The sequence below is a fragment of the Stegostoma tigrinum genome, chromosome 25 (assembly GCF_030684315.1).
Source record: "Stegostoma tigrinum isolate sSteTig4 chromosome 25, sSteTig4.hap1, whole genome shotgun sequence".
NCBI classification, from domain to species: Eukaryota; Metazoa; Chordata; class Chondrichthyes; order Orectolobiformes; family Stegostomatidae; genus Stegostoma; species Stegostoma tigrinum.
This window is the reverse complement of record NC_081378.1, coordinates 36,554,729-36,582,303: the sequence shown is the minus strand read 5'-3', so window position 1 is coordinate 36,582,303 and position 27,575 is coordinate 36,554,729. Positions and strand designations below refer to the sequence as shown.

General features: G+C 38.8%; 1 protein-coding gene across 3 annotated transcripts in view; it reads left to right on the top strand.

Annotated features, from left to right (window-relative positions):
* The window catches only part of apaf1 (apoptotic peptidase activating factor 1), a 169,052-nt gene that overhangs the window by 121,196 nt on the left and 20,281 nt on the right, over nucleotides 1–27,575 (top strand). For 2 of the 3 annotated variants that reach the window (XM_048553914.2, XM_048553913.2), the window contains 3 exons: nucleotides 252–380; nucleotides 7,315–7,440; nucleotides 8,211–8,354. In XM_048553914.2, the coding sequence (XP_048409871.1) occupies nucleotides 252–380; nucleotides 7,315–7,440; nucleotides 8,211–8,354 (399 nt within the window). The remainder of the gene's footprint in view (nucleotides 1–251; nucleotides 381–7,314; nucleotides 7,441–8,210; nucleotides 8,355–27,575) is intronic. The other variant, XM_048553915.2, reaches the window with a different exon arrangement.

Below are 27,575 nucleotides of genomic sequence, written 5' to 3'. Positions count from 1 at the left end.
ATAGTCACATTGGCTTGCACCAGTTTAAGGTGTTGTTGAGCAGCACTGACTGACAATTAAATCTAGTTTGAGGTAGCCAACGTAAATGGAGAATGTTTATGATTATTCCCATGAAACTCAAAGTGAAAACTTGGTTAATGTAGATCTGGTACGGAATGTTTTCTAATTTTCATTGCAACACAAAATCTTCTTGTAAACATTTTGTTTTCTTTCAATGTTACATCAGCACTAAATTACTTTTTAACATTTAGGTATGGGATTACAACTCTGGCAAATTGTTGAAGGACTATAGTTGTCATATGGGAGCAGCAGTTCTGTCGTGTGATGCAGCACCCAATGGCAGTAGAATTGCTTCTGCTTCGGCTGATAAAAGTGCAAAGGTTAGTGTTTATTCCTGTTCTCAAGTCATAGAGGTGTACAGCACATGAACAGACCCTTCAGTCCAACTTGTTCATACCAACCAGATATCCAAAGTATATCTAGTCCCATATTCCTCTAAACCCTTCCTATTCATGTATCCATTCAGATGCCTTTTGAATGCTGTAATTGTACCTGCCATCACCACTTGCTGTGGCAGCTCATTCCATACATGCACCACCCTCTCTGTGGAAAAAGTAGCCCCTTAGGTCCCTTTTTAAATCTTTCCCCTCTGATCTTAAACCTATGGCCTCTAGTTTTGGACTCCCCCCCACCCTGGGGAAATGACTCTGTCGATTTACCCTATCTGTGTCCCTCATGACTTTCTCAACCTCTACAAGGTCACCCTTCAACCTCCGACGCTGCAGGGAAATTAGCCCCAGCCTATTCAGCCTCGTCATATAGCTGAAACCCTCCAACCCTAGCAAAGTCCTTGTAAATCTTTTCTGTATCCTTTCAAGTTTCACAGCCTTCTTCCTATAGCGGGGAGACCAGAATTGAAAGCAGTATTCCAAAAGTGGCCTAACCAATGTCTTGTACAGCTGCAACATGACACCTCAATGCACTGACCAGTAAAGGCAAGCATACCAAATGCCACCTTCACTACCCTGTCTACCTGGGGCTTCACCTTCAAGGAACTATGAACCTGCATTCTAAGGACACTTTGTTCAGCAGCAGTCCCCTGGACCATACCATTACATGTATAAGTCCTGTTCTGATTTTGATTTTCAGAAACATAGCATCTCACATTTTATCTAAATTAAATTCCATTTGCCACACCTTGGTCCAATGGCCCATCTGATCAAGATCCCATTGTACTTGAGGTAACCATCTTCACTGTCCACTGCACCTCCAATTTGAGTGTCATCTGCAGACTGACTAACAAGACCTCGTATATTCACATTCCAAATCATTTATGTAAATGACAGAAAGCAGTGGACCCAGCACCGATCCTTTTGGCACACTGCTGGCCACAGGCCCAGTCTGAAAAGCAACCCTCCACCACCACCTGTCTTCTACTGTCAAGGAAGTTCTGTATCCAAATGGTTAGTTCTCCCTGTATTCCAATTTAACCAGTTATTAATCCAATGCATTTTTGAAAATTGCTATTGAATCTGCTTCAACACACTTCGAGGCCTGAATTCCAAATCACAACAACTCACTGCATCAAAATATGTTTGTGTGTTGGTTTTTATTTGTCAAACACTTTGACTCTGGTTGCAAACATTTCTGCCATTGGAAATAGTTCGTTTATTGTATCGAAACCACCCAAGATTTTAACAACTCCACAAAATCTATTTATTCTTCTCTGTTGCAAGGTAAGCAGCCCCAGATTCTTCATAACTGAAAGCCCTCACCTCCAGGACCATTCTTGTGATTCCCTTCTGCATCCTCTGAGGCTTTGACTCCCTTTGCAAAGCGCAATCACAGAGTTGAACTTAAATATTGCCACTGAGGTCTGACCAGAGTTTCATATTGTGATAGATGTTTTTGAATAGTGTCCAGGAAAGCAGCTGATTTTATTGGATTTCTAAAGGTTCAAATCACATGAGTATACTCCAGCACTGATGTCGAACTCCTGATATAGTGATTGCAACAAGGTGAGCCAGGTTGACATCGTTGAATATGAGTTTCCTGATTGGAGCTGTTAATCTGGTCCAGTCAAGGAGCCTTGGCTGACAGATATAAACAGGAGAGTCAAGAGGTTCTGTTCGCCCTGAAAGTTGCCTCTGACAAATCCGGACCTGTGTCAAGTACTATGCATGTGTAAATAAAAGGTGACTTGAGGATTGGATACTGGTCTCTATGGAGTTATTTCACCTAATGTTTCACCAGATTAGAATTCCAACCGTTCTTTTCAAGTTCATAATGGTAGCCAGAGTTTAATTGCTTTCTTGTGCTTCCTGCTTAAGTATAATTTTAGGCACGTGGCTGTAGCATCTCTGTCTATCCATAGCTACGTGACTAATTTATCAGAGTAAACCTAAGGATGGCCATTCTTCAGTTGGTTAAAATTTTCAGGGATCGACATTATTGGCAAGAGAGATCAATTCATTGGTGTCCATTAATAGTCAGCCCTAGAATTATGTCCACTGTTGTGTATTTGTGTAAATATAGTGGACCATCACTTTAATCACGTCACATGATGTACCCATAATGTCATTGGCCATTTTGGGCAGGAAACTGTTTTGCCTAAACCTGCTGACTGCAGAGTGAACACCCTCTGAATAAAGCTCCTGCTGTTTAACATCTATGTTCCTGGTCCTCCTTGGAAATTAAAAAGGGCATGAGGAGCAGCTTTTTTTATACAGAGAGTGCTTCATGTGTGAAATGAACTTCCAGAGGAAGTGTTGGATGCAAAAATAGTTACAATGTTGAAAAGTCCTTTGGATAAGTACATGAATAGGAAAGGTTTGGAAGAATATAATGGGCCAAGTGATGGCAAGCGGGACTACTTTGGTTTGGGAATGTGGTCATTGTGGACTGGTTGGACCCAAAGTTCTGATTCCATTCTGTATGACTCGATGACACTATCAACGTCAAGGCCAATTCCAGAATTCCAACCCAGCCCATTCCATTTCTTCTGCACTTGTCAGAAATATTTTATTGTCAGCAATCTTTGAGATTTCTGCAACTATCCTTTCTCGCCAGTGATACCACAACTGTTTACCAAAGCCACAGGTGACTAGAACATTTATGTAGACTTGTGGTGGTGTCAACAGAACAATATTCTTCTGGAATATGAATAATAATGCACACTACTATTGTGTACTTTTTTTGACATTATCAATAAAGTAAATCATGTGTCTGCAAAATGACAAGTCACAAATTTGCCTATCTGCACCAAGAATGACTATGTACTTAATTAGGACAGGAAAATGTTTGCTACATTTGGATTCAAATTTGTTAGTTCTAAAGTGGTTACTGCAAAAGAAGTTAAGATCTTTCTCTGTTTTGCAAAATTCCAAAATCTTGCTTGTGCCATTGACAAGCCTGTGGTTGGATAACAGCAGTGACGTTTTTTGTTCATCATTAGGACCCTATTGTGTAGCAATTGAATCAACTCTGTCAAAGATTTTCACAGTTCAGCATTTCTCTGGAGTGGAGAAAAGACATTGCAGAACCAGGCATTGATAATTTCACCATGAAAGGTTTGCAGTTGGAAGCTATAAATATCACTTTTATTTGTGATTGAGATGTGCCTGCTTGCAAGCTACTCCAGTAGGCAGTTTCCATATGTTGCTTGCCAGCACGTTTGATATTTTTCCTCTGTTTTAGCATTCATTCTAGGAATCACAGGTAGAGAAATCAAAAATGTATCTTATAATTCTTAAGGCAATAAAGAGCCTACAAGTATCATGTGTTGTACAGATGTAAATCATGCAACCGAAATCAGTTCCACATTTGAAATATCTACAGTCTCAGGTGTCAGGTCTGTTATTCATCTCCAAATAATTTCAAAATGACTGGTTGCTTAAAGGCACTATTCTTAGACAAAATTAAGTCTTGTTTTTATTTTTAAAAGCTTCTAATTTAATCAATTGTATTGGTAACAGAGAGCTTTAACTTTTGGTACCTGCACCAAGCTACTATTCTGCTTTTAGAATTTCCCTCGAGGGCTCATTAATCTTGGAGTGCAGCAGAATCAATTAAATCTAAATTAGGGATTAGTCTTCAACCGTATTCATGCAGTTGTTCCAGTCAAATTTTAGTGTTGTCCTCCCCATCTCTGGATTCTGTTCATTATCAGCTCCTGAGTCAGAAATTCTTCATTGGAGAGCTGGCTTGTGCTTAGGGTAGGAAATGCCATGCATCATTTGATCAAATGAAATTTATTTGTCATGACAATGCATGACAGAAAGATGCTTTGGTGACTTCTTTCAAGCCTGAGTTTCTACTACGGGAGGTTCCGGTACTGTCTTTTTCAATCATATATTAATGCCTTAGCGCCATAGGTTCCACTGTCTGGTGATGGACACAGTTTATTCTCCTCTGTTGACAGATCCAAGCCTATTTGCTTCTCAAGAAGGCACTTTGCATACCCCATAGATCACATGGTATAAACCCAGGTTGGCTTGGCACGTAGATTTTGTTCCATTAATCCAGAACGCAGAACACAAAACATTGAATTATTGGTGTTTTAGGACAACTTAAGAAAGTTGTGAAACTTAAGTGAATTGAAAAAATGTGGAACAATCTTTAAATTTCATGCAATACTACAATTTGGACTAATCTGCAAAGGGACTCTTGCCTGTTTTCTCATCTAATTTTTATCTGTGTCATTGGGATGAAATATTACTATTGTCTACAGTCAGTGCTATTTGGTCATAATGTTGTCATTATGTGAAAGCTAGGATAATTACAATGTCTAAAAGGATTATCTTGATTTGTTAAGTAGAAGCACCCTTCACCTATCATGTGACTTCTCACCAAATTTTTAGGACTGTTCCACAAAAGATAATATATTGCAAATATCAGGACAGCCTCTACCTTGCCTGATATTTATCTTCAAGAAGGAAAGCAAGCGTAGAGAAGACAGCTTAGTTCTCCTAATTGTGATGACCATTTGATTCTGTATATTGGCCTCAGTTGTATCCAGTATAAAGAGCAAGTTTCCTTTGAGAATTTTAGAAGGGGTTGAATATCTACAATAGTTAAAAGAATTGTACACATTTATGGTCTGTTTAAAGTTTATATGAGTTTATTTTAATGCTGAAATGGTGCTAATTGCATTGCAAAGCCACATAAATTTAAACAATACCTGGAACCAGAGTTGGATTTCTTATTGGAGACTTATAGAAGCAAATTAATTATGAGCATCTTACTTTATATTAATGGTTCATTAGTACTGATGTGCTGTGTCATTTATTTAAGGAGCATACTGTTAAAGGATGAACCAAAAGATAGAATGGATGAAAAAGCTAAATTAAATCAAAACAGAATTCATGGTATTATTCCTGAGAGAAGTGACATTAATTGTAGTGGTTATCTGCCATGCACAGGAAGATTTTGATTGACAGTTTTAAATTGTAAAACTGATGAATTTGTACCCAAAAGTATAATTTGATATTTTCTCTTCCTTGAGTTCGATCATTTATGACATCAGTTGTAATGGTTATAATTAGCCAAGTGTTTTCTTCATACCTTCTGTTTAGTATGTCACAGAATTATCTTGGGAAGAAGCGAAGTTGGAAAACAACAAGGTTTTTTTTTGCAAAATGTCACATCAATAAAGAATATAGCAGGTACATGTCCTCTGCAGCATTACTTAAAAACCTGAGTAGTACTGTTACAAGGTCCAGCTGTAGCAGAGCCATATATTGCAGTTACAAAAATAATACCCTATGCTGATTTACTGTGCCCCTTCAGAACCTGAATTTGGTTCAGAAACCCCAAGTATTTTTTATTTCAGAAATACCAGAGCTATAAATGGAATACAGCAGGACTATTTGCATTACTTTAGCAGAATTTCTGAAAACAGAGAGGTTTTAAAATCCATCAGGACTCCCGTTAATGAAATGTGTTGAGTATTGATTTTCCTTTTATTAATGTAACATTCTTTATTTCTAATGTTCTTTCTTTAACACAAGACAGCAGAAGGATATTGAGCCCCTCGATCCTGTTCTATCATTCAATGAGATTATGTTCATTTGTGACCTAACTCACTGTGGTTTCATTTTTCATTATATCTCTTTGAACCTTTGGTTAACAAAAAATATCCAACAGTCTCAGATGTAAAATTTGACAACAGATCTATCATCCACTGTTGTTTGCCGTAGAGAGCTACAAGTTTTTATTATTGGTTTCATGTGTAAGCATTCCTAACTTCACTTCAGAAAGGCCACACTACAACTTTTAGGCCATATTCCCTCATCCTACATTGTTGTACCACTGGAGATAGTTTCTGTCCATTGACTGTAAAGGTGCTTCTTAATGTCTTGAAAACTTTGATCACATTACCTTTCAAATTCCAGAGAGTATAAACCTAGTTCTTGTAGACTGTACTTACAATTTAAAAAATCTTTATTAAAATGTCTGTTTAAATCATTGACAACATAACTAGTAAAGAATGATCCTAAGATAACAAGGTGTAGAGCTGGATGAACACAGCAGGCCAAGCAGCATGAGAGGACCGGGAAAGCTGAAGAAGGGTCTTGGCCGGAAACATCAGCTTTCCTGCTCCTCTGATACTGCTGGGCAAACTGTGTTCATCCAGCTGCACACCTTGTTATCTCAGATTCTCCAGCATCTGCAGTTCCTAGTATCTCTGTAAGAATGATCCTGCTGTATAACAAATGCACACTATTTAGTATATTAATGCACCATTCCATAATACTAAGATGTAATGTGCCAAAAATAAAATATGGTACATATGTCAGAATTCTCAAATAAAATCATACACAATACAGCAACACCTTGATCCAGTCAGTATCCATTCTGCATAACTAAAATAAACATGCCATTTGGGGGACATCAGGCACAACCTTTAAATGTCTGGAATTCCTTTCCAAATCACTTTAACTCCCTCTCTGCTGTAAAATGTTGCTTAAAAATTACCTGTTGGACCAAGTCATTGGGCATCTGTCCTCGTTTTTCTTCATTCATTTTTGTCTGACATTACTCGATTGTTACTACTTGTGACATTAGGTTTCAACATGAATATCTTGCATTCAAGCAGCCTCTTTAATGCAGTGAAATATCCCAAAGCGATTTACACTCATTGGAGTACTTTTACTGTACACTCAGTATATTAATTGTACTTTGAATGAAACTATTTGCAACAAAGTTATTTCCTATTTTGATGGTACATTTTTGTTCTTACAACAGTTTTAGTTACTTAACCATCAGTAATTTAAATTCTTTTCATCTGTAATGCAAGTGTGTCTGTATTTCTAGATTTTGAGCCTGAATAGCGCCATGCCTGTTCACAGTCTGACTGGTCATAATGCCTGTGTCCGGAGCTGCAAGTTCACATGGGATAATGAATGTTTGGCTACAGGAGATGACAATGGTGAAATCAGGGTACCTTTCACTTGTAATCAAATTTTTAAAAATGCAAAAATGTCATGGTCTTTTGGTAAATCAAACATTAGGAATTGATTAACCATGGCCACTGTCGCCAAGTGGCACGGAAGCTACCTGAAGAAGGAAAAGAGGTCACCCCGCCCTCCCGGGGACGCGGCCCGGTCACCCCGCCCTCCCGGGGACGCGGCCCGGTCACCCCGCCCTCCCGGGGACGCGGCCCGGTCTCCCTGCCCTCCCGGGGACACACAGTTGTTATCCTTGGACCTAGCCATTCTGGGCTGAACTTTCCCCAATGTGTTACAATCGATAAAAGAAGCCTCCAATTCAACACAACATAGTTGGAAGTTCATATTTTTCCTTTCAACTTTAATTTCGTAAAATATTTCAGACTAACTACCTCTGTGAGCTATGTTAATTTTCCTTTCTCTTTCAATTCCAAAATACAACACTTATTTACACTGACATATCCATGAATTGATAGGTTTTAGTCTGGGTTTAAAGACATGAAAGATATATGTATATAAACCCTCTTGTATGCAAATATGCAATGTTAAAATTAATACATAGCATGCCTGATAATTGCATATTCACAACTACTTGTGTATTGCTATGAAAACATATGCACGCTTCTCTTGTTAAGGACTGACCTAGACTGAGCAGTTCAGTAGGCTAGTGCATGGTCTACCTCAGCCTGGAACCCAGGTTCAGGGTGAGAAACAAAAACAGTGAATATTGGAATGGATTTCTTTATGTATTTCTCTGAATAGATCTGGAGGGTACACGATGGCTGTTTGCTTCATATTTGTTCTGAAGAATCGGAGATCAAAGATTCCAAACATGGAGGTTGGGTCACAGATCTTCACTTCTCCCCAAACAGTAAGACATTGGTTTCAACTGGTGGTTACATAAAGGTAAGAGCAAATAAGGGGGCAGCTTTTGAAACGCAATACCAAAGTAACATTTTAACAACTTTGCAATGCAGTTTTTTCAAGTTTGTTTATTGTTGACTTATTGTAGTCAAACCAGAAGCTTGAGGGTTTGAACAACCACTCCTGCTCCTTGATCTTTTGTAAGCCAAGTAAACATTACGTTGTTTTAACAAAAATACTGTTACAGCCTTGAAGCAGATATTTTGTGGTTATTAGATTGTCACATTTTGGCAATGATGTGGAGGTGCTGGTGTTGGACTGGAATGGACAAGGTCAGAAGTCACATGATGTCAGGTTACAGTCCAACAGGTTTATTTGAAATCACAAGCTTTCGGAATACTGCTGCTTCATCAGGTGAAATTCACTGTTGGACTGTAACCTGGTGCTGTGTGACTCCTGAAGTTTTAGCAAGTGTGAGGTTTCAATATCTAGTTTCAGTTATTTACTATAATTCATGATGCAATGTTGCTTATCAAAGTTTTTTTGAAACTTTTCCTTATGTGATGTAATACCACATGTTAATGATATTTCAGGTGGTTACTTAAGGTTTTTATTTTAGTTAAGCCCACCAGCAAACCTATTAATAAAATTCTTACTCTGGGCTGCTTGAGTGTCATCACGGAATTCAAATCATAATCACTTCTTTGGTAACTTTTAGAAACATAGAAAAAATTGGAAGCAGGATCAGGCCATTTCAGCCTTTGAGTCTGCTCCACCATTTGTTATGACCACAGTTGATCATCTGACTTAGTAGCCTGTTCCCATTTGACTCCCCATATCCTTTGTTCCCTTTAGCCCAAGTGTTATATCCAACTTCTTGAAGTCACACAATGATTTGGCCTCGACTGCTTTCTGTAGTAGCAGATTATATAAGTTCATCACTCTAGGTGAAGAAGTTTCTCCTCATATTAGCCCTAAATAGTTTACCTGTATCTGTAGACTATGACCCCTAGTTCTGTTTTCCCAGCCATCAGGAATATCTTCCTACATTTACCTGTCTAATACTTGTTCAAGTTTTATAGCTTTCTATGAGACTCTCCTTGTTCTTCTGAATTCTACATGAATATAAGCCTAATTGATTCAACTTCTCCTCATACTTCAGTCCTGCTATCCCAGGAATTTGGAAAACTTTCGCTGCGCTCCCACTGTGGCTAGACCATCCTTCATCAGCTAAGGACATCAAAACTGTGAAAAATATTTTGATATAGTCTCATTGAGGCCTTGTACACTTGCAATGAGACTCCACTGTTATTATACCAAATCCAAATTTGCCATTTGCCTTCTTCACCTCCTGCGGCAACTGGATTACAAGGTTTCATTACACATTTCTCTCTCTCAATTTATGGCTGTTCAACTAATAATCTGCTTTCCTGTTGTTGTTCCCAAAGTGGATAACCTTACATTTATCCAAATTATAATTTATCGACCATGCATTTGCCCACCCATTCAACTTGGCCAAATCATATTGGCACATCTCTGCATCTGCTCCCACCCGGCTTTGTGTTATCTGTAAATTTGAAGATATAGTTAGTTCCCTCATCCAAATCATTGGTATGTTTTGGGAATAATTAGGGTCCAAGCACTGATCCCTGTTGGGCTCAACTAGTCACAGCCTACCACTTGGCCAAAGACCTGTTTTATTCCTACACTGTTTCCTATCTGCCAACCAGTTCTCTATCTATGTCAGTACGATACTCTCAAACCCATGTGCTTTAATTTTACATGCTAATATCAACAGCCCCCACCCCCATCAACTGAATTCCTCAAAACATTCCAGTGGATTTGTCAAGCATGATTGTCCTTTCGTAAATCCATGCTGATTCTGTCCAATCCTGTCCTGTTTTTCAAATGGTCAGCTATTAAATCTTTAATAAAGGACTGTAGCAATTTTTGCCCTATCAATGTCAAGCTAACTGGTCTATAATTTTTGGTTTCCTCCCTGCCCACCCCCGTCTTAAATAAAGTTGTTATATTAGCTACCCTGTAATCTGTAGAAACTGTTCCAAAATCTGTAGAATTTTGAAAGATGACCGGCAATGCATCCAGTATTTCTAGTGCCAATCCTTAGGTACCCTTGGAACTTCATTTCATGATTCCTAGAATTTTTCTTTCTTTGTTTCTTCATGGCCCTATCTGAAAAGACCAACGTTTGTTTCCCATCCCTAATTTTTCCTGAGAATGACTTTGTGGTTCACATGAATGCAATGTGCCAAAACGTTCTGATTAATAGATGCCTAGTACCTTACTGTCAGAAGTGAACAGTAATAATTCCAAGTGTTGTCATTCCAAGACAGTATCAGAATAGAAACCAGGTTCTCTTTAGACTCATTTTTCTGATAATCGTATGTAATCTCACACTAATTCATGAGATGGTAGATGCGCTGCACATGTCTCTGGAAAGTTATGAGAAGCAGCAAGTAAAATTTAAAGTTTGAGATGACACCAGATTGCATCTCTAGTTTGAAACATAAGGTTTCTGTGCACATTGCCTGCTCAGTAGCTTAAGCATGGTGCCTTCAACAAAGTTATCCAATCAGCACAGCATTAGATTTGATGCCCAGTCCTGTCCCCGAAACCCTATCACTTAGTTGATTCTAGATTGCCAGGATCTGAATCAGCTGATTTCTCTCAATCCCACTCCTCTTGACTGCAGCGTTTGGCACTGCTACAATAAGAGTAGCGTCTGGCTGATCACATTTCGCTAACAAGTTTGAGTGGGACTCCTCCAAGTACGACGAGGAAGTGCCATCTCCAGTCATTGTACGCTCCCTAAAGCATTAAATGGCTAAGAGCAGTGGTGCATTTGGCACCAACTATTCAGATAATGGAAAAGGTATCCACCATTCTAAATTGGTCCATGTTCGCCGTCCTGGCTGGGCTGCCATTCCAGTTGACGTCAGTAGCCCATGTTACAGAGATCAACCTGACTTTGGTTCTTGTTCTTGACGCCTACCCTGAAAGGATAAATAAATGGGTGTCAAGCAAGTAACGATAGGACGGAATTTGTCTGTTGCTCCACCTTTGACAGAATTGCCAGATGCTGCTTACTGCTGAGGCTCACATCTGATTCATCAGCCATCAAAGGAGAATTTGATTGCGTGCCATGAGGGCAAGGTTTAGATAGTGTACATTCATTTGCCCAGTCTAAGACAAAACTCCATATCATGAGAAACAATAATTAGTCATTTTCATAAGAATTAAATATGGTTATTTAATGTGATAGGCATTCAGTTTGTGATAAATTGGCACAAGTCTCATTCCTAGTCCTTACCAGCATGATGACATTGTTTAGGAGAATTCAGTTCTCCAGGGTGTTTTATTTGAAAATGGTTACCAATTTAGTTAATAAAAAAACAAAATTTCAGCATTGTCTATCTTGACAGGAAGACTCGATGAGGCAAATGTTATATTAGCAGAAGCACAGTTCAGTTTTATATAAATCCTTCCATCAAGGACTATTCATTAATGTCAGAATAAGTTGATTTGGAAGTAAGGTAATTTTCCTTACCTTACTGGAAGTTCCAAATCCTCTCCAAGAGCTTCATAACAATAATCCATCTTTTGTCATTTTGAGAACAGTCTGTGAGAATATATCAGTTCCACAATGAAAATGCTTTAGGCCATTTTATTTATAATTACCAAAAGGTACCATTTTGTAGCTGAATAATTGACTGGACTGATTTATTCCAGAATGATTTATAATCTGGATTCAAAAACACTGCACAATATTACATGCATTACGACTATCAGGGAAAAATACCGAATTTTAAATGGAGGCAATCACGTTAATCATACTAAAAGTACCATTGTGCTTTTTTCAGAAATGTGAGCCTTCCAAATTATAAAACTGATGATATTCAACTGAATTTTGAAAGTTTCAAATGTCATTGACCAAATGCTTGTATCTCGACATCATAGATGATGTTTGTTCTCTGAGAGTGAGTGCTCCCAGGAGTTAGTGCAACCTTTAAATTCAAGAATACTTCACCAAAGGTGGCAACTATAAAATTATAATTCATATTCTTACAGCACATGTGTACTGACATTTTATTCCATTACATGAATCATCTGTTGCTCAGCTAGGCAGTGAAAATACCATTCTGGTTACAATTGATTGCTTTAGATTGGCTTGGACCAGTGCAACATGGGAAAAGAAAGCCTTTGTGGACTTGCAGCTGTCTGTTTCTTAGCACAAGTTCCTGTAAGAATGTAGTACTGTACCTTGAGACCTATAAAAAAAATCACAAACAAAATTGATATTTAATCGTAAAAGAAATATGAAATGCTGCAAATACTCAGCAGGCTAGATAGCATCTGCGGAGAGATAAACAGAATTACCATTTCGCGTAAATAGTATTTCATCAGAACTAATCTAAAGTTAGAAAAAAGAAGTCTATAATGCTTTGAAAAATGGGCGGAGATAAAATGGTTGGTGTTGCAGGGGCAAATGGGATGATCATGGGACAAGTAAAGAAGCAAAACGTGTGGAGAAGCAGTGAGAGTGGCAGGGCAGCTGTTGTCTGAATGCAAAAACAAAGGAACGAAGGCATATGCAAGTTGGTATTTAGTTTTGTTTACAAAGCTTATGCATTTATAACTTTAACAGTGCAAAAGATAGTGATTGGGTATTGTGTGGGCAGGATGTAGAGGAGGAGAACACAAAGAAAGGTTTTGCATGTGTTGCAAGGTAGAAAGTTTTGCAGAAGGAATTTTAACACCTGTAGCTATGTTTGCTCAAGTTCAAGATCGAAGACCAGAAAAGTAGTATGCAGGGTCAGCAGGTAATGGAATTTTGGCATTTATGGGTAAAGGAGCAAAGTATGAATGTAGGGAAGTGTTGCTGCAATTGTACAAAGCATTAGTAAGACCCCATCTGCAGTATTGTGTGCAATTTTGCTCCCCTTACTTAAGGAGGGAGGATGTTGTGTTGAAGTCAGTTCAGAGGAACTTTAGTAGATTGATTCCAGAGATGACAGGTTTGTTTTATGAAGAGAGGTAAGCAGTTTAGGCCTATACTGTCTGGAATTTAGAAGAATGAGAGGAGATCTAATTGAGTACATGAGATGCTGAAGGGAATTTCCAATGTAGATATAGGAAGGATGTTTCCTCGTGTGGGGCAATCTAGAATCAGAGAGGTTGTACTTTTAGGTTTGGTAACAAAGATTTAAAACAGACGTGAGGAAAAATTACTTCTCGCAAAGAGTCATGAATCTGTGGAAATCATGAGCCCAGAGTGCAGTGAATGCAGGATCATTGAGTAAATTTAAGGATCAAGACAGATTTTTATCATGTAATGGGTTGAAGAGTGATGGGGAATGGGCAGGAAGGTGGTGTTGAAGCTGAAGTGGGATCAGCCGTGCACGTTAAATTATGAAGCAGGATTGAAGGGCTGAATTGCCTACCCCTGCTCCTAGTTTATGCATTGTTCATTTATGGCTTATCAATTTAAATAGCCATTCACCATATCTGTCTTGATCACGTCAACTGCCATTCTGCCTCAATCTCCTCTGACAAAGCTACCCATCATTCCAGAATCATCCTGAAGATTCGGAATGTCCCCCAGCTTTCTTTTCTGCACTACCAACAGCTTCTTCGATAGTTGCTTCCAACAACAAATGTAAGAGGTCCTGCATTTCTTGGCCACAACGACTGAGATCAAAAACCAAAAGAACTGCGGATGCTGTAAATCAGGAACATAAACAGAAGTTGCTGGAAAAGCTCAGCAGGTCTGGCCACATCTGTGGAGAAAACAGAGTTAACGTTTCAGGCCCAGTGACCCTTCCTCAGAACAGAAATTGAGATTATCCTTGCGGTTGTTTCAACTGCATTCCCCCTTTCCCCCTTCTCATCAAGTCCAACCACACTTTGGAACATCCTGCTCCAGCTCTGTCAAGTTTCTTTCCCATCTGTCCTTGTGCCCTCCCTGAACAACTGCTTGTTACCTTCATGCCACTCCTACTAGATACCTACTCACCTAAAATGAACCCGTGTTATCATCACTGCCTCTCCGGGCCACCGTCAGAGATGTCATCAGAAATCCCCATGTCCCTAAAAACCAATGCCTAATCTCCAGCTTTCCTTTCCTGTCAAGTTGTTCTCACCCAGATTTGTTGTCCATCTTTCTCCTCACTCCTATTTGACTTTCTGACCTGCAGTTGAACTCAAATAACTATAATAAAAACGAAAGTAATCATTTTCCCGAAGTCCTCAATCTCAGTGCCCTTTGTCAGGTCCAAAGACTCTCCTTGTTGAATGCTTCTCTTCCCTTGTTCAGCTAGCAGGAATTATTATCACTCGGCTTTATCCTTCTCATCTGATCCCAATCAGAGTATCTGAAGTATCGGCTTTCCTGCCCAGCGCCACTCTCTTCTATCTGGAATCCCCAAAGATCTCTCTTTTGACTTCCACCTTTTCTTCACCCAAATGACTTTACACCCAATTTTATCTGCACACTTAGAACCAGCTTTCGCATGTAAGCTCACAACACCCAGTTATACCTGTACATCACACTCTCAACCTTACCGTTGTCTCTAGGGTATTGTCTGACTGCTTGTCCAACATCGTATCTTGCATGAGGCACAATTTCCCCCCATTATAAAGTTGGAACGTTGACTCCATTGAATTTGCCTCATTACAAAATGTCCTAATTTCAAAGATCATCCAGTTCTGTCCTGTCAAGACACCTGTCAACCAATCTGCCTGATCAATCTGCTGCTGAAATCCCAACTGTATGCCACTGCATTTTCCTCTAATACTAACCATCTTGCCACACAAGTTCATTGTTCTTTTGCTTTCGGCATCTTGTATGTCATCCTCTCCTTTTGTCTAACCAGTGGCAGTTTCATCATTAACCTTGTATGCCCCACCAGCTGGAATTTCTCCCTTAACTTCGCTGCCACACCACATCCTTCAAAACCCATTTCTTTGATTACACTTTGGTCACCTTTGCCCCTGCCTTTGATAACCTTCTTACGTCACTGTGAGGGACCTTCAGTTTTTTTTTCGCAATGCTCAATGGCACCAATAAAATGAACATTTGTTTTCCTTGTGCCTGGAAGAACCTGTAATCCAACTGTACTACGTTGTATGCATCCTTTATTTTTCAGGAAGAATTGAGTTTTATGTCAGTTGATAATAAACCTAAATCACAACATGCTATTGTAAAACATGGCCCCTTGGTATAATTAATTCTGTTTGTAGATGGGATATTGTTAATAGACTATTCTTGTCCATTAATCACCTAATTAGTTTTAGAATAAATGCTTCACATTGAGGCAGTCACTTTTATAATGGTCTCAAGCAACCCTGCAGAGTCCATGCTATTTATGCACATTACTTATGTCCCGTTACAATTTTAATTAAGACTTTGCTGGAGTCATGCCTAAGAATTATCCCAACAGTGTTTTCATGCTAATAGTGTGGCCTGGACAAATACTGCGTAGTTACTGTTACTATGGTAACTCTCTGAAAACTCTGATGAGCAGGAAATATTTGCATATCGATTTTTGTCAAGGGAACGGCCAACTGCTTACATCTTGTCGATATTCTGCCTGCAATTATTGAGTGACATTGAAATGTTAGGTACATGTTCGCGTATTGTTGCAATTATTTTTGGAAAAAAAAAACGAAACCGTCTTACTTGCTGGACATAGATCTTTCACACCAGTCACATTCCTAACCATTCATGTGACCAATTGTCATCAGTTTTGGGGCTACCCACCAAATCTGCTCCCTATTCTCAACTGCATTTGTGTACTTGCAGTTTCCAGTCTGTCTTTAATTAGGAGCAGGAATCTGAGCTGATTAGTTTCTTAGTCAGCTTAGGAGCTTACTGCCCCATTCTCTTTTCCTTGTGGCTGTCACAGAAGCAGGAATTGACCATTCAGCCCCAAGAGCTTGTCCATTATTCAGTTAGATCAGCGTCTATACCTCATGTCTTTACTCCATTTCCTGTGATGTCCTTACCCAACAAAAATCTTTTCATTGCAGTGTTAAAATATTTAAATTGCACCAGCATCTATGCTGTTTGGAGTACAATTCCAAATTTCCTTTTGTATGGGAAAGCACTTCCTGATTTCATTCCTGAATAAGTTGGCTTTAATTTCAAAATTATGCCCCCTTTCTCTGAGTTTCTCCACTAGGGCACGGGGATGTCTGTGATGAATCCCTTCTACCAATTGACACCACATGTAAGAGATTTGAAAAATGAAAATCTTAGGAATGGGTCTTAATCTTTTCTATTCTTAATCTAGCCAAAGACACAGGGGATTCACACATTAATTGTTCAGTTTCATAGTCACCGCTTAGAGGCAACAGCTTACAGGCAATGATGGGAGAGTATAACTGACTATGTTCAAGCTTGAGTTCCTTGGCAGCAGAGAAATACAGAGACAAACCTTGCCTGTAGCAATCTGGAATACCTTCTGCTATATCATTCACACAAACACAGGCTGTTCAGCTGCCCAGGACCAAGTCAGAGTTATCTACAATCCGATGACCTTTTGCAATTGTTCATAATTGTATAAACCAATCGACTACCTATTCCCAGCCAAATCTCATTCTATTCAATGATATTCACACACTCGCACTGACACTCTTAGTAACAGTGCTGGCCTTGAATAGGGTCATGTTATAGACACTGACTTCAGATTAGCAAGTTGTGTTCTTTGCAAATGCAGTATTTTTCCTACTGTAAAGCATTCTTTCCGACAAATCAAAGATATAAATCTATGGTTATTCTGAATTAATATTTCACATGTGACAGATTTATAATGGCAGTATCCATATAACATTTTCTTTAATGCATTGACTGTTAATTCTTGTCATTCACAAAGTTTATTCCTGTTCTCAGGAGCAGAATCTTGTAATGTGCCCTTATTAGATTAATTTTTAATCTTCAGTTTATATAATGTTCATAGCTTTGTGTTCTAAGCCCTTTCCAGTTGATGATACACTGAGAAGGCTCTGCCAATCATTGGCAAGCTGTGTGCAATTATTGTCCATACTGTGCTCAGCCTCCCCTTCTTGAATCCAGCATATTTTATTTGGACATTTGTCTAATCAGAATGGGCATTATTTTCTCAACTTAGAGCTTTACTAAGTTTCTTACAAGGCAGAGGCAGTTTTAGACACTACGTTGATTTGTGCTTCAAGATGTTATGATTAACATTATCCAAGGTATCCAGATTCTTATGGCTCAAGATTGCCTCACTAAATGTCATCGCTGCAAAGGAAGCCAGTACAAATGCAGCATCATCAGTTATCCTGATGCAACATTCCCACACGACTAATCTTTCCAAGGATCATCCATCTTCATAAATTGGGCTTTTTGACCTTTGAGAACTGCCAGGTGCAGATGTGAAAATGCCACTGTGGGAAGAGAAACAAATGCGGTTTTCAGGGACTGAATCAATCCTCAAGGCACAAGGCTGGATCAGGAATGGTTTCAATCAAAGTAAACAAATAGTAATTCCATGAGCATTTGCATCATAGTGAAAAATGGTTTGGCACTTGGGAACATGACAATTAGTGCTGAACATGAATGATTTGGCAGCAGGGACAAAAATAAGCAGACTTGGTCATAAAGTAGTATAAAGCAATAATCTGAAAGAAGAAAGAGACTAAGCACAGAAGCAACTGAGCAGATGGGAGTTAATTTAGCCGACCAGTCACAGAAGTAATTTAGTATGGCAAATGAAATTGAACAGAGGAAATAGCAATGGAAAAATGAAATGAATGATGTTAGTGTGCAGGATTCGGTTTAGAACAGGTTCAGTCAGTTCCAGTTGAGAACATGTTAAAATCACTCGTGCTACAGTTGTCTCAAATGTTTTGTCCAGAAAGTCAGACGTAAGATCTGAAAGGTAACATTATTTTCTTTATTAGAGAGGATTGGAGTTTTGAGTAGTGTTTGAGTATTGTTTTAAAGCAAAATACATAAACATGTGTTTGAATACAGAAACCTCATCTATTATTTAAATGAAGACCTGTAAGGTATAACTAATTCTTTATTCAAATCTGGAAGCTAAAAATGCAGGTTCAGTTTTTGCAATTAGAAAAATGTGGAAGAAAAGCAATATCTGAAATAAGAACAATCCCACAAGTACTTTCAAAGAGAGAATTGGAAGTGAGCCAAAGATGTAGAATTTCCTTTGACTGTTTTCTCTGTGCTGACTTACTGTCATGCATAAAAGCAGCCTGATTTTTGGTTCACTAAAGCCTTTCATGATGGCCTTATTGTTGTATCCTTAGATTCTGCTGTAATATTTAAATATTGGATCAGATTTGCATGATCCTGGATATGAGCTTGGCCATACAGGAGTGACTGTTACTGCTGTACACAAGGGGATAGTTAATACAGAAGTAAGCTTATCACAGTTGGCCTTAAGCCAGCTTTATTTCTGTTCCTTGCCTAGCAGTCCTCTTTAACATTTATGTACTAAATCAATTCACAAATGGTGATAAATTTTCCACTTACCAGTACTAATGCTTTATGACTGCATGAATGTAGCATTTATTGGCTTCATCTTTCCTTTCCATATGGGACTGTATGTTAAGAGCAGAAATTGGCCATGAAAATAAGTATCAGTGATAATGGGAACTGCAGATGCTGGAGAATCCAAGACAACAAAATGTGAGGCTGGATGAACACAGCAGGCCAAGCAGCATCAGAGGTGTGCTCCTCTGATGCTGCTTGGCCTGCTGTGTTCATCCAGCCTCACATTTTGTTGTCATGAAAATAAGTAACCTGTTCAAGTCTCTATCTATCCCTGGAAGCATGTTAAAAAGGGTTAAGTGCTGTAACCAGCATTTAACCGTTCCTATACTACAACTCTTGTCAGACCTAGTGGGGATATGAAAGAATACCTTACAGACGAACTTGCAAATTACTAATGTGATCAGAGATAATGGGAACTGCAGATGCTGGAGAATCCGAGATAACAAAGTGTGGAGCTAGATGAACACAGCAGGCCAAACACAATGGTATCAATGTGGATTTCACCAACTTCAAAATCTCCCCTCCCCCCACTGCAACCCAAAACCAGCCCAGCTTGTCCCCGCCTGCCTAACCTGTTCTTCATCTCACCTATCCCCTCCTCCCACCTCAAGCCGCACCTCCCTTTCCTACCTACTAACCTCATCCCGCCCCTTTGACCTGTCTGTCCTCCCCGGACTGACCTACTTACCCCCCACCCCCCACAATACTCTCCTCTCCACCTATCTTCTCCTCTACCCATCTTCGGTCCACCTCTCCCTTTTTATTTCAGAATCCTCTCCCCATCCCTCTTTTCTAACAAAGGGTCTAGGCCTGAAACGTCAGCTTTTGTGCTCCTAGGATGCTGCTTGGCCTGCTGTGTTCATCCAGCACCACACTTTGTTATCTTGCAAATTACTAATCTTCCTGTTAAAACGGGAATTGTGCTGTATTAATTGACTTGTTGACTGTCGGTTCTAAAATATGCTACACTCATTTAGGTTAGGAAGAGGAGTTAGGGCGCATGATCCGCTTAAACAGTAGTGTAACTGCGTTTTGGCAGTTATAATATGATTTATTTTAGGAGAGGTAGAGGTAATTTGGTAATACAACTAGATGCATATTCCAGAGTCTCCAGCAAAAGTTCAGGACATGGGTTGAAATCCAACCATGGTTGTTGGTAGAATTTAAATTCAATTAATTAATCTGGAAAATAAAGGCTAAAGAGCATGAAACTATCACTGATTTTTGTAAATACCCATGTGGTCACGAATGAAGCCGGTCATCCTTACCCCATTCGGCCCACATGTGACAGCAGATCAACGGCAATGCAATTGACTCTTAACAGCCTTCTGAAATGGTCCGAGCAAACTACTTGGTCAAGGTCAATTAGGAATGGGCAAAACTTGTTCCTAAATCTCATCTGGCAAACTGATAGCTCTGTGAATAAACTATGAACTTAAATCTCAGGGTTCTGATGGAACATATTGTTAGGATATTTCAAAACAACCTTATGGCAACTGTGCAGGTAGTTTTAATAATTTTTCTGTGAAGTTTACACAGTTTGACTTTATTGATGTTCACCATATGTTCCATACTAAATTCTCATTTTAGTAGAAGCAAAATGCAACTGAAATAATTTTCAAGAGGTATGTTGCATGCATTCATGTCTTCCCCTTCAAACAGAGCAATCCCCTCTCTCTTTCACATACGGTGGCTTTGAAATTGCTAGTATCAAGAAGGAGGCTGTTTCCATTAGCTTTCAAAAAGGAAATGCAGGAAACTGTCAGACTGCAGAATGGAAGAGGTTTATAAGGTCCCTAATACAAACAGAATTGTTTGACCAGAAGTGTTTGATAAGAACCACAAAGGGTTTATTCACAGCCAAGAAAGTCTAAGCTCAGCTGTGTGAATACTCAAGGAAGAAGCTTGCAAAAGCTTCCAGACCAGTGATGTAATCGAAAGTGTCAGTTAAGTCAAACATGTAGATGTGGGAAAGAAGGAGATTCTTTCTGTTGTTCGTGTATTGTAAAGGTAAGTTATCGGAATAGATGGATTATTGTATTTTTACCGTTTCAAAACTTTTCAAATTGTAATATATGCAAATAATTTGGTTTATTCAATTTTATCTTTTTTGCATAATAAATTCTGATTTTATTGATAAAACCAGATCTACAACAGTGTGTGATTGTATTTCAGTGAACCTTGTTTAATTTAAAAGAAGCAGATATGATCTGTCAAGCTGGATTTCAATCTGGTGTCTGACTTGTGCAGTAATAATATTAGTTGACATCATAACAGCAGTCACAGCTAATTGTGATTCCATTGCACAAAGCTGGAAGATTTTAGCCAGGCAGTTGCTACCATTTTTTCAAGTGTATTTTAACTCTCAATCCCAGGGTTAAATTTAGCGTTAAGAGTATTCATTATAATAGCATCAACTACCTTGTTTCCTCATAAGTAGTTCTTGAAGTATACAACCTTAAGCTGGAGATTGCAGATTCAGTTGCAAGGAGTTCATTACATTAGTGATTTCAAGAATTTTTTTGGAGCTCTGAATTAGCAGCATATTCCTTTTTCTAATCCTGTTAAAAAAATCTTTGCTTTGCTTTCCTTTGCAGCTTCCCTCTTCCTCATCCTTGAAACTTTGCTCTGCCTGACCCTCGCAGTTTCCCCCGACCCTTGCTGCCTCTCTCTCACCCCACCCATTAAAACTGCAGCTTTCCTTTCAGTCCCCAGATAAACTCTGATCCAGCTTGCAATCTCTTTCTTTTCTCTACACGCTAGCAAATAGACACTTCTCCAGACATGTGGATAAATGAGAAACCTTGCCTTGGCATCCTGGTTAAATGCTTCCCTGACTTCTCCCTCTCTTTTATTTTTTTCCTACCGTACTGACTACATTTCCAATCACTGACTGTCTCTCACATGTTTATTCCCGATAGGGTTATATTGAAGCACTCAGCAGCAAATGTGAGAGAGGCCCAACTTGTTCCCAGAAGAGCAGCTGCTTAGGGATTCTGATAATTCTACCAATAGATGGTTTTCCCAAATGACTTCTGCTCTTGTCATTCTAGCAATAGAGGTCTTCAGTTTGAAGTATCGTTTGCTAAAATGTTCACAAGCTGTAGCAGTACATTATTTAGACATTGTGCACTGTTGCCACTAAGCACCGGTAATGATAATGAATGTTTAGGGCAACGGGTGGGTGACAATCAAGTAGGCTGCTTTGACTTGCTTGTTGTTTCTATTGTTGTTGGAGCTGCGTTCTTCCAGGCAAGTTAAGTATTACATCACACTCCTGACTTCTGCCTTTTAGATAAGGAACATGTTCTGGAGGTCAGGAGGAAAATTATTTGATGCAGAATTCCAAGCCCCAACCCTCTATTGTAATTGCACTGTTTAGATGGCTGGGCTCATTCAGCTTTTAATCAGTGCTAATGACCCAGGATGTTAATATTCCTGGGATATTCGGTGATGGCAGTCAACTATAAGTCACTGAATGAGATTTTAATAATGCAATCAAAGTTATGTGGCCACAAGTTGATATACCCTTCCTCATCAGCTTGTTTTGTTTTTGTTTTAGAATCCCACAGTGTGGAAACGGATCATTTGGCCATTAAGGTCCACACTGGCCCTCTGTAGAATGTCCAACCCAGACCTATCCCTATAATTCTGCATTTCCCATGGCTAACCCAACAATGGGACAATTTAGCATGGCCAGTCAACCTAACCTGCACATTTTTAGACTGTGGGAGGAAATTGGAGCACCCAGAGGAAACCCACACAGACATGGGTCTGTGTGGAGTTTGCACAGTCACCCGGGGGTGGAATCGAACCCAGATCTCTAGCGCTGTGAGGCAATAGTGCTAACCAGTGAGCCACCATGCTGCCCTGTTCTTAAACATGCAGAGATTTAATCTCCTAATTGCCAACAGAGATGTAAATATTTGACTGTAAATAACTTTGAGTGTAAATATTTTATGTAAAGTAACTTGTGCAGGTAAGTATGTGCCCTACATACTAGCATGTTGTTAGTTCAAATTTAATCTAAACCAAAGATGAGGAAGGTCACCTTCTGCTAGCAACTGTTCTCATTGCCAAGGGAAATAATTAAATGAGATATTCTTTCAAGCTCCATTTACTTACAAGTGAAATTTGCAAAGCTGTCCATTTCAGTTATATCTTTTCCTTCCCTGCTCAAATGTGTAGTGTTTATGTTAGCGAGTAAATTATTACTGTGGAAATGTTTTACGTTTGATTACAATAGACATTGTGATATGCATCACTTTAATGGTTCATAGGTAGTACACATTTATTTCAAAATTGCTTCAAACAAGTTTATTTGTTGGCATTGGACAGTTGTTTTTCACTTTTTGGACCATGATCAGCATTGAGCATAGAGCTTTAAGAGTTTGCTAACAGGCTAGTCTGTTGCTTTAAATCTTGTCATCATTATAATGACACGATTATAAAGGTATCCACAGTGGGAGTTAAATATTACCTGGTGTGCGGTATTTCAGTGATATAGGCCGAATGACAGTGGAGCGATGGTAGCCCTGTTAGTAAAAGTTGGCTAAAGGCAATAATGAGAAGGAACGGTCCTTAAAAGATCATGAATTAGAATTGAAATGGATGGAAACTAATAATAGCAAAAGCCAGAAAATGCTGATCGGTGTAGTTTATAGGCCCCAGAAGTTACAACATTGAGCAGAGCATGTAACAATCAATTGTTGGACTAAAAGTAACCTAATTATTGTTGCAGACTTTAATCTCTGTCTATATGAAAGATTAGTCAATTGGCAAAAGAGCTCTATAAGTTGATTTTGGAGAATATTTCCTTGACAGTTTCTCAAAGTAATATGTTGTGGATCAAAGTAGAGAATAAAGCTATCTTAATGTAGTATTGTGTCATGAACAAGGATTAATTGATAATGTCATATAAAAGATCCAATGGGAAATAATGATCATGACAGAATTGAAATTCTTAGTAAGTTTTAAAGTGACATACTTCACACAGAAACCAGAATCTTAATGCTTAAAGCCAACTACAGTAGTATGAGAAAAGAAGTGACTAAGGTCAATTGGATAAAGAAGTATGGATGAGAATTAACACAAGAGCTCGATACACATGTAGTCTATTTGTTTGTCTTCCTTTTAATGTGGTAATGTGGTACATCTTCTGAAGAAGGGTCTAGACCCGAAACATCAGCTTTCTTGCTCCTCTGATGCTGCTTGGCCTGCTGAATTCATCCAGCTCCACACCTTGCTGTCTCAGATTCTCCAGTATCAGCAGTTCCTACAGTTTATGCAACCAAAGTAAGCTGTTTACTTAGAAACAGAGACAGGAGAAATTATAGGAAATGTGGAAATGGCAAAAGCATTGGACAGATATTATGCATTTCTATTTACAACAGAAGACACAATTTTCAGCCAAGAAATAGATGGCAGCCCAGGTATTATCTTGGATTGATATGTTGGTTTAAACAATGTTGCACTTCACTGACTGTCATGTGCCCATTCCTGATATGGCAATGTCGTTGGCCCATACAGTATAGCATAGGTTCCAGGTCTGAACTCTTGCACAAACAAATTTATCAACTTAAACTGTTTTCTGAAAAGACAATTACATTTAGAACCTTAACATAGTTAAAACTGTAAATAAGATTACTCTGATATCCTGTCCTGAGTCATATTACAAAGTCACAGTAAAAAGGCCAGTAGAAATCATCTTGATAACTGCAAAAATGCTAAAAAAAAAAATGCTGGCTACAATTGGATGTGATTCTCTAAAATATTAAAACAATTGTTGTGTTGCCTACTGAACTATGCATACAGCAATTAGTATTTTAGAGAACAACCCAATATAAGAATACAAACAAAACAACATACAAAAGATTCATAAACATAATTCTCTACATTATGAAATTTAATCTATTTGCGTATTGAACCTAAAATAAAACAAAGAACTGCAAATGCTGGAAATTTCAGACAAATACAGAAATTGCTGGAGAAACTCAGCAGAACTGGCAGCTTCTGTGGAGAGAAAGCAGAGTTAACCTTTCGTATCCAGAGAAATTTGTTCAGAATTGATTGTAGCTAGGAAAAGGTGGTATGTTTGCTGAAGGTAGGGGGTTTGTGGGGGCTGGGTGGGTGTGTGTAAAGGTGTAAGCAATAGGTGGAGACAGTTTGATAGACAAATGGTAAACCAGGAAGAAAGAAAAGCTGCTAATGGAGACCATAAGTAGGTGAAAATGGGTTGCTGTTGATGAAAGCAGCCCATGACAGGGCCTTAAGTGTGGGGTTGGGTACGGGACATGGAAGAAGGTGTTCAAGCCCTAGAATTATGGAATTTAATATTGAGTATTGAAGGGTGCAGAGTCTCCAAGTGGACAATAGGCTGCCGTTCTCCCAGCTTGCATTGAGCCTTTCTGGAGCACTGCAGCAAGCACAAGACAGAATTGTTGACCAGAGATCACAGTGATGTGTTGAAGTGGCAGGCAACCAGAAGTTTAGGGCCATTTTTGCAGACACCTTCACCGACTCATGATCCCCATTGATAGCTCTTCTTTCTGTCTCCACTAATTAGTCATTCCCTACTTCATTCCCCCACCCCCTCCCCACACAAACACACACATACACAAGCACACACGCATACATTTTCAGTATATATACGATCTTGCCTGCCTACAGTCAATTCTGAAGAAGGGTCACTGGATTAGAAAGTTTAACTCTGCTTTCCCTCCACAGATGCCAAAGCTGCTGAGTTTCTCTCCCAATTTCTGTTTCTGCTTCTTAAACCTAAATAGGCATAGCAAGATGCAACCATACTTCTGCTACTGTAAGCATCATTTCCTATCACTGCATTCCTGTTTGCATACATTGCGTCCAGCATAATCCAGTCTAGAATGTGGACTGGTAATGCCCTAATTTACATGGAACAGATTTCTTCAACTTTTCATGTAAGTCAATGCAGACGATCAGTACAAAGCATTTTGTGAGGTTCACTGCATGCTGAAAAGAGTGTATTCCATTTCCTTCACTGTTGCTCTTCAGTTTAATGAGCACAACTTTTTTCTTTAAAATTGTTAAAACAAATTATATCTAATTAGCAATTTATATTTAGTAGTGTACTGGGACGCATAGAAACTGGTTCTCAGTTACAAGTGAACTTTGAATTCGAAATTTAAGTAGGCATGTGGTAATATTTTAAAGCTGCAGTCTTCAAATTTGAATAAGTTTTTCAAAATAATACATATAATACTCCCTTAATTCATTGACAGCTTGCTTTTCTGATCTTCAGATATTTTTATTTGTGTTCTTCATTGAAATTGTCATGATATAGCAAGAAATTAAATGAAGCAAAACATTGTTCTCCATCATTATATTACCAATGGCTGCTTTTATTACTTTAAACCATTAAATGTTGATCTGTAGGAATATACATATGAGAAAGTTATTTGATGGTACATAACTTGAGTATTGCCGAAAAAAGACACATTTTGTTGAAACTTTTCATCTTGCACTCATAAGGACAGTTTGCAGGAAATACCTGTTTTTAAAAAAAAAACGCATTTATATCTATGAAAAGAGAGTGTTGATTGCTTGGCAAGTGGACTCTGATTAGAGATACATTCAACAAAGAATGGAGCAGTTAACTGCCAGACTTTATTTAAACTTCAATTGAAGGAATGTTAACACTGGTCAGGGCATTGCCCTGAGAAATGAAACACAGAATGACTGTCATATATTTTGTTGAGCTGAAACGGACACAATGTGACATGTTCTTTCTTTCTGCAAAGATCAGGTCCCTATTTAGTAATACACATAGCTTCCGGTGCATGCAGTGTACACTGTAGTACACAACACTGCTAGGCTGACTGACAAACGGAAATCGGTCGTCAATGTGATTCTACAGGCATTCGGGAGTGTGCAGCAAAGATTGTCCAATTACAGATTCACATCTAATGTTGGACACTAAGTTGTGAGTTTTACAAATGTGGTCTGGTTGCATTCACTCAGTACCTAGCTGGTTGCAAACTGCCCAAGGAACATGCTGTTTGATATGATCTGTCAGTACAGCTGGCTTACCCAGCAGCAGATCAGCACTAAAATTCACATGTCCTATTAGTCAGTTATGTGATAGTAGAACTTATTTTTGGTTTGAGGGAAGCATCCTGGTATTGTTGAAAACCACTCTATAGATGCAGCACAAACAGCTTACTTCAGCTGTTGCTGGATCCTTTGATTACTTTGTCTTTCCAGGCTAATCTAAGGAAGACTGGGTACTGTTACACTGAATAAATGTTGATTTTCCATTTTATTGGTATTCTTGTGAATTGTCCTGTTAAGTACAAGACAAGAAGCATTGACAAAATGTGTTTGTTATTAAGTATGTGATAAAGTTTATTTTTTTTGTACTTTGTAGTAAGCAACGTGGATACCAAAGCTCAACAATACACTGGAAGCTAATATTCGTACAACTGTACATGTATTATAGTGTGATCAGAGATAATGGGAACTGCAGATGCTGGAGAATCCAAGATAACAAAGTGTGAAGGGTCTAGGCCTGAAACATCAGCTTTTGTGCTCCTGAGATGCTACTTGGCCTGCTGTGTTCATCCAGTCCCACACTTTGTTATCGTGTATTATAGTGTAGTGGATGCATGCTGCTCTCTGATAGTTGCTTGTGCAGTCCTTCCTTTGATGTGAGTCTAGACCATTGGTGT